The sequence below is a fragment of the Pristiophorus japonicus genome, chromosome 1 (assembly GCF_044704955.1).
Source record: "Pristiophorus japonicus isolate sPriJap1 chromosome 1, sPriJap1.hap1, whole genome shotgun sequence".
In the NCBI taxonomy this organism is placed as follows: domain Eukaryota; kingdom Metazoa; phylum Chordata; class Chondrichthyes; family Pristiophoridae; genus Pristiophorus; species Pristiophorus japonicus.
In genome coordinates, this window is record NC_091977.1 from 117565595 (window position 1) to 117580407 (window position 14813).

General features: G+C 42.9%; 1 protein-coding gene across 2 annotated transcripts in view; it reads right to left on the reverse strand.

Annotated features, from left to right (window-relative positions):
* Positions 1–1963: 1963 nt before the first annotated feature.
* Positions 1964–14813, reverse strand: part of vps13a (vacuolar protein sorting 13 homolog A) — a 645125-nt gene continuing 632275 nt past the window's right edge. For both annotated transcript variants that reach the window (XM_070882697.1, XM_070882688.1), the window contains exon 72: positions 1964–5851. In XM_070882697.1, the coding sequence (XP_070738798.1) occupies positions 5786–5851 (66 nt within the window). In that variant the 3' untranslated portion in view covers positions 1964–5785. The remainder of the gene's footprint in view (positions 5852–14813) is intronic.

Genomic DNA, 14813 nt, shown 5'->3' on the forward strand with positions numbered 1-14813 from the left:
TCTTGCTGGAAAGTCTTCAAACTATTGAGGCCTTAATGTTAATGTGAGGCAATTATTTTAAAAATAACCATGAAATGAGCTTAATTGTTAATTTACAACTTGTGTTTTGTGACTGCCATAGAAGATTGCCATCTGTTTAATCTATGCAATAGAATGTCACTTTGTGCCACTATTGAAAAATGTTAATAAACGTACCTACTCTACAATAACTATTTTGGAAAATTTATATATTTATTTCCAAAAGGAACCAAGAGTATTTCTCCACCATTAAATTGAAGCTCAGTTTTAGAATATTGTCCAGTGCACAGCTTTGAATTTTGGAACTGAAGGAAATGCAGTAGTGACTTGGAATATATATTACACCAATGAGAAAGAATTGGTACATTTTAAATATCAGATGATATAAAGGCCAAAGTCATCAGTGGAGTTCTGTGGTTTGCTCAAAGGAATCTGCTGGTTTGTTGAGGCTTAGTCAGCACCTCTACAACCTTTCTGGTCAGGTTGTTGGAACAGATTACACCAAACTTAGGATCTCCCTATCATGAGGACCTTCCTGTCGGGGGAGTCTGCCTCTAGCTCTTGCTGCTTGGCATCTTCTTCTCGGAAATCAATTCATTCCCTTGAAAATTAGTTGCCTTAGGTGACTTGGTTGGGGTCTTGACCTCTTGCTATATCCTGCATAAATCCTTAAACTTAATGTATAGTGTCAGGATCAGCTCCTAAGACAGCATTGCCTGAGTGAGTTCTGATGGTGCAATCACCTGGAGTAGTACTGGATATTGATAAACTGTTTGTGGCTTGATATCCAAATCTGTTTGGGTGTATTACCGCTGCTGGGAACTGTATAAAAAGACAAGCTTCAGCCAAAACTGAAAACTCTGCTTAAACAATTGAATACTAAAGTGACATGGTACCAGTGGGTCTTGGCTTCATGGCTGTTTGTGGAGAAGGCAGTGCAGGCTCCCCATAGCACCTAATGCCTTTTCCCTGACTAAACGCTGCTGTGCAATGTACTTGACATTGTGTGCATGTGTTAGAACATAGTCTGCCACATGTTTCTAATTATCACATTATTCCTGTCCAAGGACAAATTCAGGGTCCAGGTTTCTGCTGTAGTGATCTTGAATCCAAAGCAGAAAAACACTTGTTTTTGAGTGGTATGAACTAGCAACCAAAAAATAACTAGTGTTGACTATTGAATCAGTTTTAAGTTTTGTTTGTCTTGAGCAATGTGATGTGTGAAATACGATTGAATATAAAAGTGTTTTTTTTAATGTTTTCTCCTGTATGCTACTTTGGTAAAGGTTATGTATAAGCTTGTAGTTACAACAGTGCCCTTCCTACATTGCATAAGCTTGTACCATTTAGTTCCCTTTATTGACAGTTATAAAGTAGTTGGTAGATGACCGAGAGGTACAGAGCATCTTGCTGATTCAAAAAAAAACTGCTTATAAGGGAATATCTCAGTTTCCTAAGCTACATAAGAGTGTAACCAAATGAAAAACATTGTAAAATATTACACATCTGAAATCCACCACACACTTGTTTCGGGTGTTCACGGACAAATTTTTATTTAATTACAGTCAAGGTGGTGTACCAATCCACAAACAAAAGCATTTTCTAAGTACATGGCGGGATGAATTTTGGCATGGGTTTATCAACTCATTAACTGTAACTTGGTTCCGAAGGGCCACAGCAACCCTGGAAAAATAGAACAGCATTTACCCCTGGGGCATCCGCGGTTCTTCTGAAGCTATGGTGGCAGAATGGGAGAACCCCTGGAAATTCACCATAAAATCCACATGCATTGATGTTTTGTAATTGTCCTGAGAAAAACCTGTCTCTTACAGTTGAAGTATTTAATAGCTTAAGCATAATAATCATATACAACATTCCATCTTCATATCAGATGTTCATGCAGATGTGCATTACTGGTGAGAACCACACTATGAATAATGCAGACTACTTTGCAGTATACTTTTATTCAACAATTTGCATTTGTAGTAAATTTCAAAAAACATTACTATACCTCAAAGGCACCCACGGTGCAGTACAAAGTAAAATAACATAGAGCAATGTTAAAACAAAAGGCAGCTCTTGAAAAATAATAAAACACTAAATTAACTCAATTATTTTACCTCATAATTATTAAATAGAAACAATGATTTATCCCTGTAACATAAATTTAGTACAACAGTAATCAGTCTATAATGTATTAGTTTCTATAAAAGTACCTTGAAAGTTCATGCCTTATTACAATTTCTAATAATGGACACAAGATGATGCAAATGATTTAGAAGTTATTCAGTTCTACAAATTTGCCTGAATTTTGATGCATATGTTTAGGTTTATCCAATTGCTAAAATGTCAGGGTGAGGATAGGGGAAGTTTGACATTTATGCTCCAACAGATTGGACAGTACGAGCAAAATAGTGACAGATTTTCATTCCTCTTCCTAGTTATAGAATTCACACAAGGGCAGACTTTGGCCAAATTGATACACAGCTATTCTCGGCCTTCAACAAGCTGCAGGTCAAAGTAGTTTTATTTTTGGGGATTTTTAATTCTGATATCTCTGTGTTGGTGACTTTTTAAAAATAATCTAAAATAAACCATGCCCAAAAAATACAACTGAAGAGAGTCAAGATGGATTGAAAACCCACGGTGTCAGGTCTAACCCTACCTTTTCTCTTTTTTCAGCTGATTATGGACTTGCAGCACATGTTTCAGCATTTTGTTTCTTTTTGTCTTCCTGTTGTAATAATGCAAATTATAGTTGTTTTACTTACATTACTAGTGTGCGCAGTTAAATGCAGCAATTCGGACGTTGCTATCAGTAATATCTTGCTCCTTCACAGGGTGCTCTGTTGCAGTCTTTGCAGATGCAATCAACACAGAATCAGTGATTTGACGTAAACTTTTTTATGCACTAGTAACACTACAAGCCAATGAAAATTGTTCAATCAAGAGTAACCGAGTTTTTGATGTCATACTAAGTCATAATTACTGCTAAACAATCTCTCTGGTCCTGAAAAACTAATTTTACAACTGGACTCATTTCCCCAGAACAACATAAAAATGTCCTATTTTAATTCTTAGTTTGATATTTCAGCTTCTCCCTTAATCCTACATGTATGCCCCAATCTTTATTTTGCTTTCTGCACAATTATTAAAATGTAAATTTATATTTTATGCTTTTTACTTCCAGCTTTGTTGTCTGTGAGAGTCCTTCAATCTGATTGGCTGATCAGCCTGCCTGCACCCTTCCCTGTTGCTGGATGCCACAGATCCCCTATAAATGACACCAAATTCAAATTGACATTGGGATAGATATCTGTATTCCAGAGCCGCCTACATCTTTGCCGGCAGCTTTTTTTTGAAGTCCATAGTAAGCACTGTCCCCTAACCACTGACTACATATCGATCTGGATGTTGCAGAGAACTTGAAGTATGTGCCCACATCCCACCGATGTTTAGTGCCATAGTACACTAACACCTTCCAGCAATCCTCATAGAAGTTTAAAAACATACTTACCAATTTAGCTAGCTAATTTAAATGTCCCCACTGTTTCAGCATTAGCAATCAAAGAAAAGACTTGTGCAGGCTGCCTTTATCTAAATCCACGAATAGCGCTGCCCAATTGAAGTGATTATTCACAGGTATGCCTATTTCTCAAAACATTTGTTTAGAACTAGTGATTTGCAGTTTTACAGACTGAACCCAATACAAATAAAGTTTACAATGAATTTTTCTTTGAACCTGTTGATGTTAAAGCTAGCCAGTTCAATTCACATGATGTCAATATTATTAAATAAGAGCTGTGTAGTGCAGATTATTCTGGTACCAGGTTTATAGCTAAATAGATCTACAACTTATTGCTCGTCAATATGCCAACCTATAATTTCATTATTTAAAGCAACATTTTAATAAGCTTTCCTCAAAGGTGTATTAACAAGGTTATTCAAGTGAGATAGTAGTCAATAATCTCCATCTATTTTTTTTTAAAGGTAACTGAGAAATTTACAGAAAGACACAGCTGTGAAAATTAACATGGCACTGCTTATATTTACCTATGCTTCTACTCGTTGAGTGCTCATTTACTGCTGAAGGATTTATTTTATTTGAAAAAAATACTGCTTTATGTCAACATATATTGGATATCAAATTTGTGAGAACACAACTTTTTTTAAAGAATTGGTATAGACTAAAAAAAAGTGACACACCCCCCCCCCCCCTTGAATATTACCACTCTTCATGGTCAGTTATTCCTTTGGAAGTAAAATGACATCGTTGTTAAATCTTACGTGGTAACTATCTACAACATATCTCAAGTAAAAAGCACAATATAAATTCTTGTTAGCAAACATAAGGTAAACTTTTCAGGCAATATAGTGCATCAACATAATGAAAAGTATTTGTAGAAAATTGCATAACTTTATCAAAAGCAGGAAATTAAAACCAGTTAGCCATGAGCAGTTATAAAACAAAGATTCATTATGTTGAATAGATGTATTACCCAAAGTTATTTGTAGGGTATGATTAAATGCACACACGAATGCATAATTTTCTTGAATAGTATACATAACACTTACATTCTTAACAGAAAACAATTGTGGATGGATTCAGCAACATGTGTACTTCAGGAACTACACTGGTATTGAACAAGTGGAAAATACATGTGACTTGGAGCATGCAGAGTTTGAAATATCCAGCAGTTAACACTTTTTTATAAAAAAGTCAGAAAATAATAGCCTAGTAGTCAAATTTGTCACAAACAAAAAAATCAAAAGTAGAACCTTTTGAATACATCAGAATCCCATTATATAAAATAGATTAAGCAAGGAAAAATAGTTTACCTAGATTAATTAGGACTCTGTAAATGTTTCAATTTCATTGCATTGTTTGCATGAAAGTGGATTTGACTGCAGTTAAAACTTCAGCACAAAATCACTTTTAAACATCTTGGTATACAAATAGCATTTTAATTTACTGAGGGACGTGATTAAGTATTTACAAGAATACACTAGGTCATATGTGCATACCTACAATTCATAATCAGAATGTGAATGTTCCAAAAGATGATGAATTTAATCAGAGAGGGACTTGTGCATTTGATCTACAATGATTAACAGCTGTCGTTCTAGTCTCTCAAAATGCAGTAAACAAAAAATGTTTTAGGAAGTGGGTTACTAATTCTCACATACACTAATGCATAATTTTCTTGAAATCAAATTTTGTTAAACTCACAAAAAAGCAAACTTTGAAATAAGTATCAAACATCTGGATATTTCAATTTGACCTAACGATATAAAAGTGAGTCACTGAACATACCCAATAGCACAGCAATGAAGAAAGTTGCTGGCACATCTGTGTTAAAAGTATTTGTGTGGCACTTGGTAGAGTGGTGCTTTACATTGCAAAAGCCGTTTTAGCCATGAGAATTAAACATTATGTCTACTAAAGTTATTCAATACAAGTGAAGTTTCCATTTTACGCTGCAGTCTTTAACACCTGCTAAAAATTCAGAACTGATGAGTCATAACCAATACAATAGCAGTTATATAGTTGAGACAAAATTTTAAATTTCTAGTAGAATTCACTGAATATGGTAATTAAAATATCCATGATTATAAATCAAACCTGATGAGTCCCCATACTGCTGTGTACATCACTGTATATAGGTACAAAGTTCTGTTCATATGGATTCAACTCATTTAGTAATATTAGAAATGCTAGTTAGTAAATGTGATGGTTTTATGAAATTCTTAACACTTCTTGTATCATTCATAGCTTTGGATGGTGCTTATGTGCTCCACTTTCCCTCACTTCTTGCAGTTTTGCCAGAATCCACTGAGAAAACAAAATGATATATTTAATTTTAAAGAAATCAGTATTTAAATTTGTGCGTTTGATAACTAAAGTAATTTAATTGAACACAGATTTTCAGTGTTTTTTCTTTATAATTCTACACTTTAATCATAAGGATATTTGGAAACAGGAACAGCCTATTGATCTATGTTGGTGTGTTACAGCCCCAACATACCATGCACAATATATATATATTTTTTTAACCCACATTTCCCACGTGCCCAATTTCAGCCATTCCACTGTAAAGAGGCTGAATGATGTCAGATGCTTCCCAACAGAAGGGAGGGAAAAAATCAGAGGGTCAGTCACCTTATGATTTCTTGCACATATCCTAATACCCTGTTTGAGAAACTTAGAGGCTCACTTTCTCAACCAGCATATAATGCAAGCACTGTCAGCCTCAAGTAAGAAAAAGGACAGAAAATATTTTAAAGTCTTGCCTTTAATAAGAATGAGTTTAAACATGACTACTGCTAATAAACAAATGTATCTGTTTAACTAGTGGGGAAAAAAATTGAATATGCTAGTCTTATCTGTCATAAGATTAAGAGTACAGTTGGAAGGGGAGGGTAGGCCCAGCTGCCATCACTCTGATGCAGAAAAAGGAACATGTACTTGTGGTAGTTCCATTAAACAAGGCTACTTTTTCCCTGTAATGTAGAGTGTTGCACTTGGCAATCACTGTCATAATCTACAGAATATACACCATTACTATAGGTGTATTTTCAAAATGTGAAGGTTTCTCGTTGAAAAGTTAAAAAAAAAATAACAATGTTTTATAATAGGATCATTAATTATTAAAGGCTTGCCAGTTTCCTGTTTCAACTGTTTCTCTCGGGTTAAGAAAATGGGAAAGATAGAAAAGTGGGAATCATGAAGTCACACTTGCTGGGTAACTGCTTCCAGAAAATATAGTTTTGCACAATAGTTTTTTTTTATAAAACACCTCATCTGTGCAGGCCAGAAAATGTGTGGCTAATTAAAAATATTTCCAGAAGAAAATCATCGAATCTTAGAACACAAGAGGCCATTCCACCTTTAGGGCCCAAGTTTCGGGCTGCGCGGACCTGGATGCCTGTTTTTCGCACCAGAAAGTGCGCCTAAAAAATACTTGCCGATTCTCCGGCTCCCTGCAGGTCCTCTGGAGCTGGGCGCGGCGCAGCACAAACCGTGGGGGGCGGAGCCAGGTCCCTGCGCTGAAAACAGGGCCGGGACCCCTGCACAGGCGCGCTACAGTGGGCGCGCAGGTGCAGTAGCTCCAGGCGCCCAAAACTGTGGGAAGGGCCCAAAATATGCATCCCCTAGCCCTGGCCGAATGGCCTCACTGGGGCTGTGTTGATCAGGCTGCACCTCCCACGCCCAATTCCTACTTCCTCCTTTCAGCTGGCTATCTCAAACACCGCCTCCCCACCTCCAGCTCCCGCTCCCCCCCGACCCGACTTTTCTTTCTCCCCCCCCCCCGCCCCGCCCGACCCGACCCTCGCCGCGCCCTCTGACCCGACCCGAACCCTCCCACCCTCTGATTAGACCCGGCCCCGACTCGACTCGACGCCCGCTCCCCACAACGCCCCAACCCGACTCCTGCTCCCGGAACCCCCCGCCCCCGGACCCACCTACCTTTAAATCCGGTGCTCGGAGCGGGTCCCGCCCGAAGTCTTGGGCCCGGCCCATTCAGCCTCCCTCCCCACCCCTCCTCTCCCCCTTCCTTCTCCTCCCCCGCTGTCAGACACTGACAGACAGAGAGTGAGAGACACACTGGGGTGGGGGGGGGGGGGGCACGTCCCAGCACGCTGTTGGAGGGCTCCCGGTGCTGCAGTCGGTAAGTAGAAAATGTTTTATATATTGACTTTTTTATTTTTTCGTTAATTTATTGATGTATTTATCATTTATTATTGATGATGGCTCTTTTTGTAAACTTCCCTTTTAACCCCCCCCCCATTTCCTACGCCTGATTTTCTAAGTGTAGGCAAGGTTTTTCTGAGCGTACAAAAATCTACACTTACTCCATTCTAAGTTAGTTTGGAGTAAGTTTTCACTGCCTAAACTTTCAAAACTGGCGCAAGTGGCCGGACACGCCCCCTTTTGAAAAAAAAAATCTGTCCCAAACTGAAACTGTTCTAACTGACTAGAACTGAAGCAAACTAAATGCCGAGAATTGCAATTTCTAACATACTCCATTCTAAACCAGTTGCTCCAAAAAAACAGGAGCAACTCAGACCGAAACTTGGCCCCACAGTGTTCAAAACACAGATGAGACTGCATGCAGGGACGTTAAAGTAACAGTGAAACATAGAAACATAGAAAATAGGTGCAGGAGTAGGCCATTCGGCCCTTTGAGCCTGCACCACCATTCAATAAGATCATGGCTGATCATTCAACTCAGTACTCCTTTCTTGCTTTCTCTCCATACCCCTTGATCCCTTTAGCCGTAAGGGCCATATCTAACTAACTCCCTCTTGAATATATCCAATGAACTGGCATCAACAACTCTGCGGCAGGGAATTCCACAGGTTAACAACTTTCTGAGGGAGGAAGTTTCTCCTCATCTCAGTCCTAAATGACCTCTCCCTTATCTTAAGACTATGTCCCCTGGTTCTGGACTTCCCCAACATCGGAAACATTCTTCCTGCATCTAGCCTGTCTAGTCCAGTCAGAATCTTATGTGTTTCTATTAGATCCCCTCTCATCCTTCTAAACTCCAGTGTATAAAGGCTCAGTTGATCCAGTCTCTCCTCCTATGTCAGTCCAGCCATCCCTGGAATCAGTCTGGTGAACCTTCACTGCACTCCCTCAATAGCAAGAAAGTCCTTCCTCAGTTTAGGAGACCAAAACTGAACACAATATTCCAGGTGGGGCCTCACCAAGACCCTATACAACTGCAGCAAGACTTCCCTGCTCCTATACTCAAATCCCCTTGTTATGAAGTCCAACATACCATTTGCTGCCTTTGCCACCTTCACCATCTGCTGTACCTGCATGCCAACTTTCAATGACTGATGTACCATGACACACAGGTCTTGTTGCACCTCTCCTTTTCCTAATCTGCCACCATTCAGATAATCTGCTTTCGTGTTTTTGCCCCTAAAAGTTGATAACCTCTCATTTATCCACATTATACTGCATCTGCCATGCATTTGCCCACTCGCCTAACCTGTCCAAGTCACCCTGCAACCTCCTAGCATCCTCCTCACAACTCACACCGCCACCAAGTTTAGTGTCATCTGCAAACTTGGAGATATTACACTCAATTTCATCATCCAAATCATTAATATATATTGTAAAGAGCTGGGGTTCCAGCACTAAGCCCTGCAGCACTCCACGAATCACTGCTTGCCATTCTGAAAAGAACCCGTTTATCCCGACTCTCTGCTTCCTGTCTGCCAACCAGTTCGCTATCCACGTCAGTACATTACCCCCAATACCATGTGCTTTGATTTTGCACACCAATCTCCTGTGTGGGACCTTGTCAAAAGCCTTTGAAAGTCCAAATGCACCACATCCACTGGTTCTCCCTTGTCCACTCTACTCATTACATCCTCAAAAAATTCCAGAAGATTTGTCAAGCATGATTTCCCTTTCATAAATCCATGCTGACTTGGACCAATCCTATCACTGCTTTCCAAATGCGCTGCTATTTCATCCTTAATGATTGATTCCAACATTTTCCCCACCACCGATGTCAGGCTAACTGGTCTATAATTACCCATTTTCTCTCCCTCCTTTTTTAAAAAGTAGTGTTACATTAGCAACCTTCCAGTCCATAGGAACTGATCCAGAGTCGATGATCACCAATGCATCCACTATTTCTAGGGCCACTTCCTTAAGTACTCTAGGATGTCGACTATCAGGCGCTGGGGATTTATCGGCCTTCAATCCCGTCAATTTCCCAACACAAATCCCCCCGAATAAGGATATCTTTCAGTTCCTCCTTCTCACTAGACCCTCGGTCCCCTAGTACATCCGGAAGGTTATTTGTGTCTTCCTTTGTGAAGACCTCAGTCTTTAATAAGACACTCCAGAGTGAGGAACAGGCCTTAGGGGCCGGCTTATATACAGTACTCCCAAGGGATGCTGGGATCCCTTGGGACTTCAGGGGATGAGCTCCCTGGTGGCGGAACATGGGAGTGCATGATTTACAGATACACAACATCACTCGCCCTGCAAAGTCAAAGTGAAAACTATTTACAAGGTGAGGCGGTCGGGAGCCTTGCTTTCCCTGGTGGACTGCCTCGGTATAAATGTCTGTTCTGGTGTGTTGCCTTCGCTGGGCTGGTGTGTTGTTGGTCCTGCTGGGTGAGCCTGGGCTTTTGGGCGTGATGGGTCCGGCATGGTGTCGATCCTTTGGGTGTGTGTTGTGGGCTCAAAAAAGGTGGTGTTTGCTGTGCGTTGTTCAGGGCAGTCTGTGAACCGCAGCCTCATTTGGTCCAGGTGCTTTCTGCAAATTTGTCCATTGTCTAGTTTGACTACAAATTCACTACTCCCTTCTTTAGCTATCCCCGTGCCCGCGATCCACTTGGGACCATGTCCATAGTTTAGCACATACACAGGGTCATTCAGATCAATTTCCCGTGACACAGTGGCGTGACCATCATTTACATTTTGTTGCTGCCGTCTCCTCGCTACCTGATCATGCAGGTTGGGGTGAACCAGCGAGAGTCTGGTTTTACGTGTCCTTTTCATGGGTAGCTCTGCCGGGGGCACCCCTGTGAGCAAGTGGGGTCTCGTGCAGTAGCTGAGCAGTACTCTGGACAGGCGGATTTGGAGTGAGCCTTCTGTGACTCGTTTAAGGCTCTGTTTGATGGTTTGTACTGCCCGCTCTGCCTGCCCACTGGAGGCTGGTTTAAATGGGGGCCGAGATGACATGTTTGATCCCATTGCAGGTCATGAATTCTTTAAATTTGGCACTGGTGAAACATGGCCCGTTGTCACTGACCAGTATGTCAGGCAGGCCATGGGTGGCAAGCATGGCCCTCAGGCTTTCAATGGTAGCGGTGACAGTGCTTCCCAACATTATTTCACATGCAGTCCATTTTGAAAAAGCATCCACCACCAGGAACATTTTACCAAGAAACGGGCCCGCATAGTCGACATGGATCCTCAACCATGGTCTTGTAGGGTTAGGATCACAAACTTAGTGGTGCCTTTCTGAGCACATAGGCTGCATTGCTGTACACAGGACTCTAAGTCAGAGTCGATACCGGGACACCACACATGGGATCTGGCTATCGCTTTCATCATTACTATACCCGGGTGTGTGCTTTGGAGATCCAAGATGAACGTCTCCCTGCCCTTTTTGGGTAGCACTACACAGTTACCCAACAACAGGCAGTCTGCCTGAATGGACAGCTTGTCCTTTTGCCACTGGAACGGCTTGATTAGCTCTTGCATTTCAACAGAGATGCTGGCCCAGCTCCCATGCAGTACACAGTTTTTTTTTACTAGGGACAGCAGAGGATCTTGGCTGGTCCAAGTCCTAATCTGGCAGGCCGTGTCAAGTGATTTATCATTTTCAAACGCTTCCATGACCATCAACAAGTCTGTGGGCTGCGCCACCATCAACAAGTTTGCAGGCTGCGCCATTTCCACCCCCGTGGTGGGCAATCGTAGCCGACTGAGAGCATCCGCACAGTTCTCGGTGCCTGGCCTGTGGCGGATGGTATAGTTATACGCTGATCGCGCGAGTGCCCACCTTTGTATGCGGGCTGAGGCATTAGTATTCATCCCCTTGTTTTCAGCAAACAGCGATATGAGGGGCTTGTGATCGGTTTCCAGCTTTGAGGCCAAACAGGCACTGATGCATTTTCTTTTTACCCCAAACACACACGCTAATGCCTCTTTCTCAATCATGCTGTAGGCCCTCTCGGCCTTAGACAAGCTCTTGGAGGCATAGGCAACAGGTTGCAACTTCCCGCAACGTTAGCTTGTTGTAATACACACCCGACTCCGTACGACGAAACATCACATGCTAGCACAAGTCTTTTACACGGGTTATACAATACAAGCAGCTTGTTGGAGCATAAAATGATTCTGGCTTTCTCAAAAGCAAATACTTGGTTTTTTCCCCATACCCAGTTCTCACCTTTACGCAATAACACATGTAGGGGCTCGAAGAGGGTACTTAACCCCGGTAGGAAGTTACCAAAATAGTTGGAGTCCCAGGAACGACCGCAGCTCCGTGACGTTCTGTGGCCTGGGCGCGTTCCTGATAGCCTCTGTCTTGGCGTCAGTGGGCTGAATGCCATCCGCCGCGATCTTTCTCCCCAAAAACTCCACTTCTGTTGCCATGAAGACGCATTTCGACCTCTTCAGCTGCAGCCCTACGCGATCCAGTCGCTGGAGGACCTCCTCCAGGTTTTGTAGGTGCTCGATGATGTCCCGACCCATGACCAATATGTCGTCCTGAAAAACCACCGTGCGTGGTACCGACTTGAGTTGGCTCTCCATGTTTCTCTGGAAGATCGCTGCAGTCGACCGAATTCTAAACGGGCATCTGTTGTAGATGAACAGTCCCTTCTGCGTATTGATGCAGGTGAGGCCCTTCGAAGACTCCTCCAGCTCCTGCGTCATGTAGGCCGAAGTCAGGTCGAGCTTGGTGAACGTCTTGCCTCCTGCCAGCGTCGCAAATAGGTCGTCTGCCTTAGGTAGCGCGGGTATTGGTCCTGTAGCGAGAAACGATTAATAGTTACTTTATAATCGCCGCAAATCCTGACCGTGCCATCGCTTTTGAGTACTGGAACAATCGGGTTGGCCCACTCGCTGAATTCCACTGGGGAGATGATGCCCTCGTGTTGCAGCCTGTCCAGTTCGATTTCCACACTCTCCCTCATCATGTGAGGTACCGTTCACGCCTTGTGGTGAATGGGTCGTGCCTCTGGGACCAAGTGGATCCGCACCTTCGCCCCGGAAAAGTTTCCAATGCCTGGCTTAAAAAGGGAAGGAAATTTGTTAAGAACCTGGGTACGAGGCCTCATCGACATGTGATCGCGCTCGAATGTCATCCCAGTTCCAGTGGATTTTGCCCAGCCAGCTCCTTCCAAGCAGTGTGGGGCCATCGCCCAGGACAATCCAGAGTGGCAGTTCGTGCACCGTACCCTCGTAGGTGACCTTGCCCATGGCGCTGCCTAGGACAGTGATGAGCTCTTTGGTGTACGTTCTCAGTTTCGTGTGGATGGGGCTCAGGGCTGGTCTGAGTGTATTGTTGCACCACAGTCTCTCAAACATCTTTTTACTCATGATGGATTGGCTAGCGCAGTGTCCAGTTCCATGGCTACAGGTAAGCCATTCAATTTTACATTTAGCATTATAGGTGGTCATTTCATCAAAAATGAGTACACCCCGTGCACTTCAGTATCTGCCTCCACTCTGAGGCTCGAAATTGCTTTGATCCACCATGGACCGATCTTCCTCTGCGACATGGTGATTAGCAGGTTTTGCAGAGCTTGCAGCTCGTCTGCAAGCTCGTTGGAGGTGCTCCATTGTTCCACAGCTCTTGCAAACATACCCTTTGAAGCGGCATGAATCGGCTGAATGGAAGTCTCCACAACGCCAACAAGGTGTGAATTGTCTTGCATTCATCCTTTGTTTCGGACTCTGAGTCATCTAGGTCACCTGAGGCCTGCTCGCAGTTGCAGACTCGTAGTTTCTGCCCTGTACATTTCTGCTCGCAAACACAGTTCCAGTTAATTTATGAACATTGCTAGCACTTGTGTGCTGAGAGATTTGTTTGGTGTTATCACTGGTGGACATAAACGCCTGTGCTATCGCAATGGCCCTACTGAGAGTCAGTATCTCTACAGTCAAAAGTTTTCGTAGGATGGTCTCGTAGTCAATGCCCAGTACAAAAATGTCTCTGAGCATTTGCTCCAGGTAGCCATCAAACTCACATTGTCCTGCTAGTCGCCTTAGCTCGGCAGTTCGCCACTTCCTGACCTTCAGATCGCTGGCACGTGTAGAACCGATACCTCGCCATCAGCACGCTCTCCCTCGGGTTAAGATGCTCCCAAACCAGTGTACACAGCTCCTCATACAACTTATCTGTGGGTTTCACCGGAGCCAGAAGATTCTTCATGAGGCTGTAGGTCGGTGCCCCGCAGACCGCGAGGAGGACCACTCTCCTTTTTGCAGCGCTTCCTTCTCTGTCCAGCTCGTTGGCTACAAAGTACTGGTCTAGCCGTTCGACATAGTCCTCACCATCCGAGAACTTCTCCAGGATGCCCACAGTTTGCTGCATCTTTGCGTTGGATTCGTATACTCGTCGCCAGTTATTGTGTTCATAACACACATGAGACTGCACACAGGGAGGTTAAAGTAACAGTGTCCTCAGTCTTTATTAAGACACTCCAAAGTGAGGAACAGGCCTTCGGGGCCGGCTTATATACAGTGCTCCCAAGGGATGCTGGGATCCCTTGGGACTTCAGGGGATGCACTCCCTGGTGGCGGAACATGGGAGTGCATGCCTTACAAATACACACCACCACCCATCGTGCCTGTGCTAGCAATTAGTCCCACTCCTCTGCTCTTGCCCCATATGCCTGAAAATATTTCCTTCAAGTATTTATCAATTCTCTTTTGAAAGTTACTGCCCTTTCAGGCAGTATATTGCAGATCATAACAACTCACTGCACAAAAACATTTCTCCTCCTCTACTCAATGGTTCTTTTGCCAATTAAATGTGTGCTCTGGTTACCAACCCTCCATAATTTTGAACACATTAAATTTCTCTTCTGCTCTAAGGAGAATAATAATCAAGTTTCTCTATATAACTGAAGTCCCTCATCCCTGATATTCTGAAGCCTGGACATCCTTCCTAAAGTGTGGTACCTGGAATTGGACACACTATTCCAGCTGAGGCTTAACCAATGATTTAGAATGGTTTGACATAGTATTGCGATTGTGCTCTATGCTTCTATTTATAAGGTCATGGGGCCTGTATACTTTAACAACT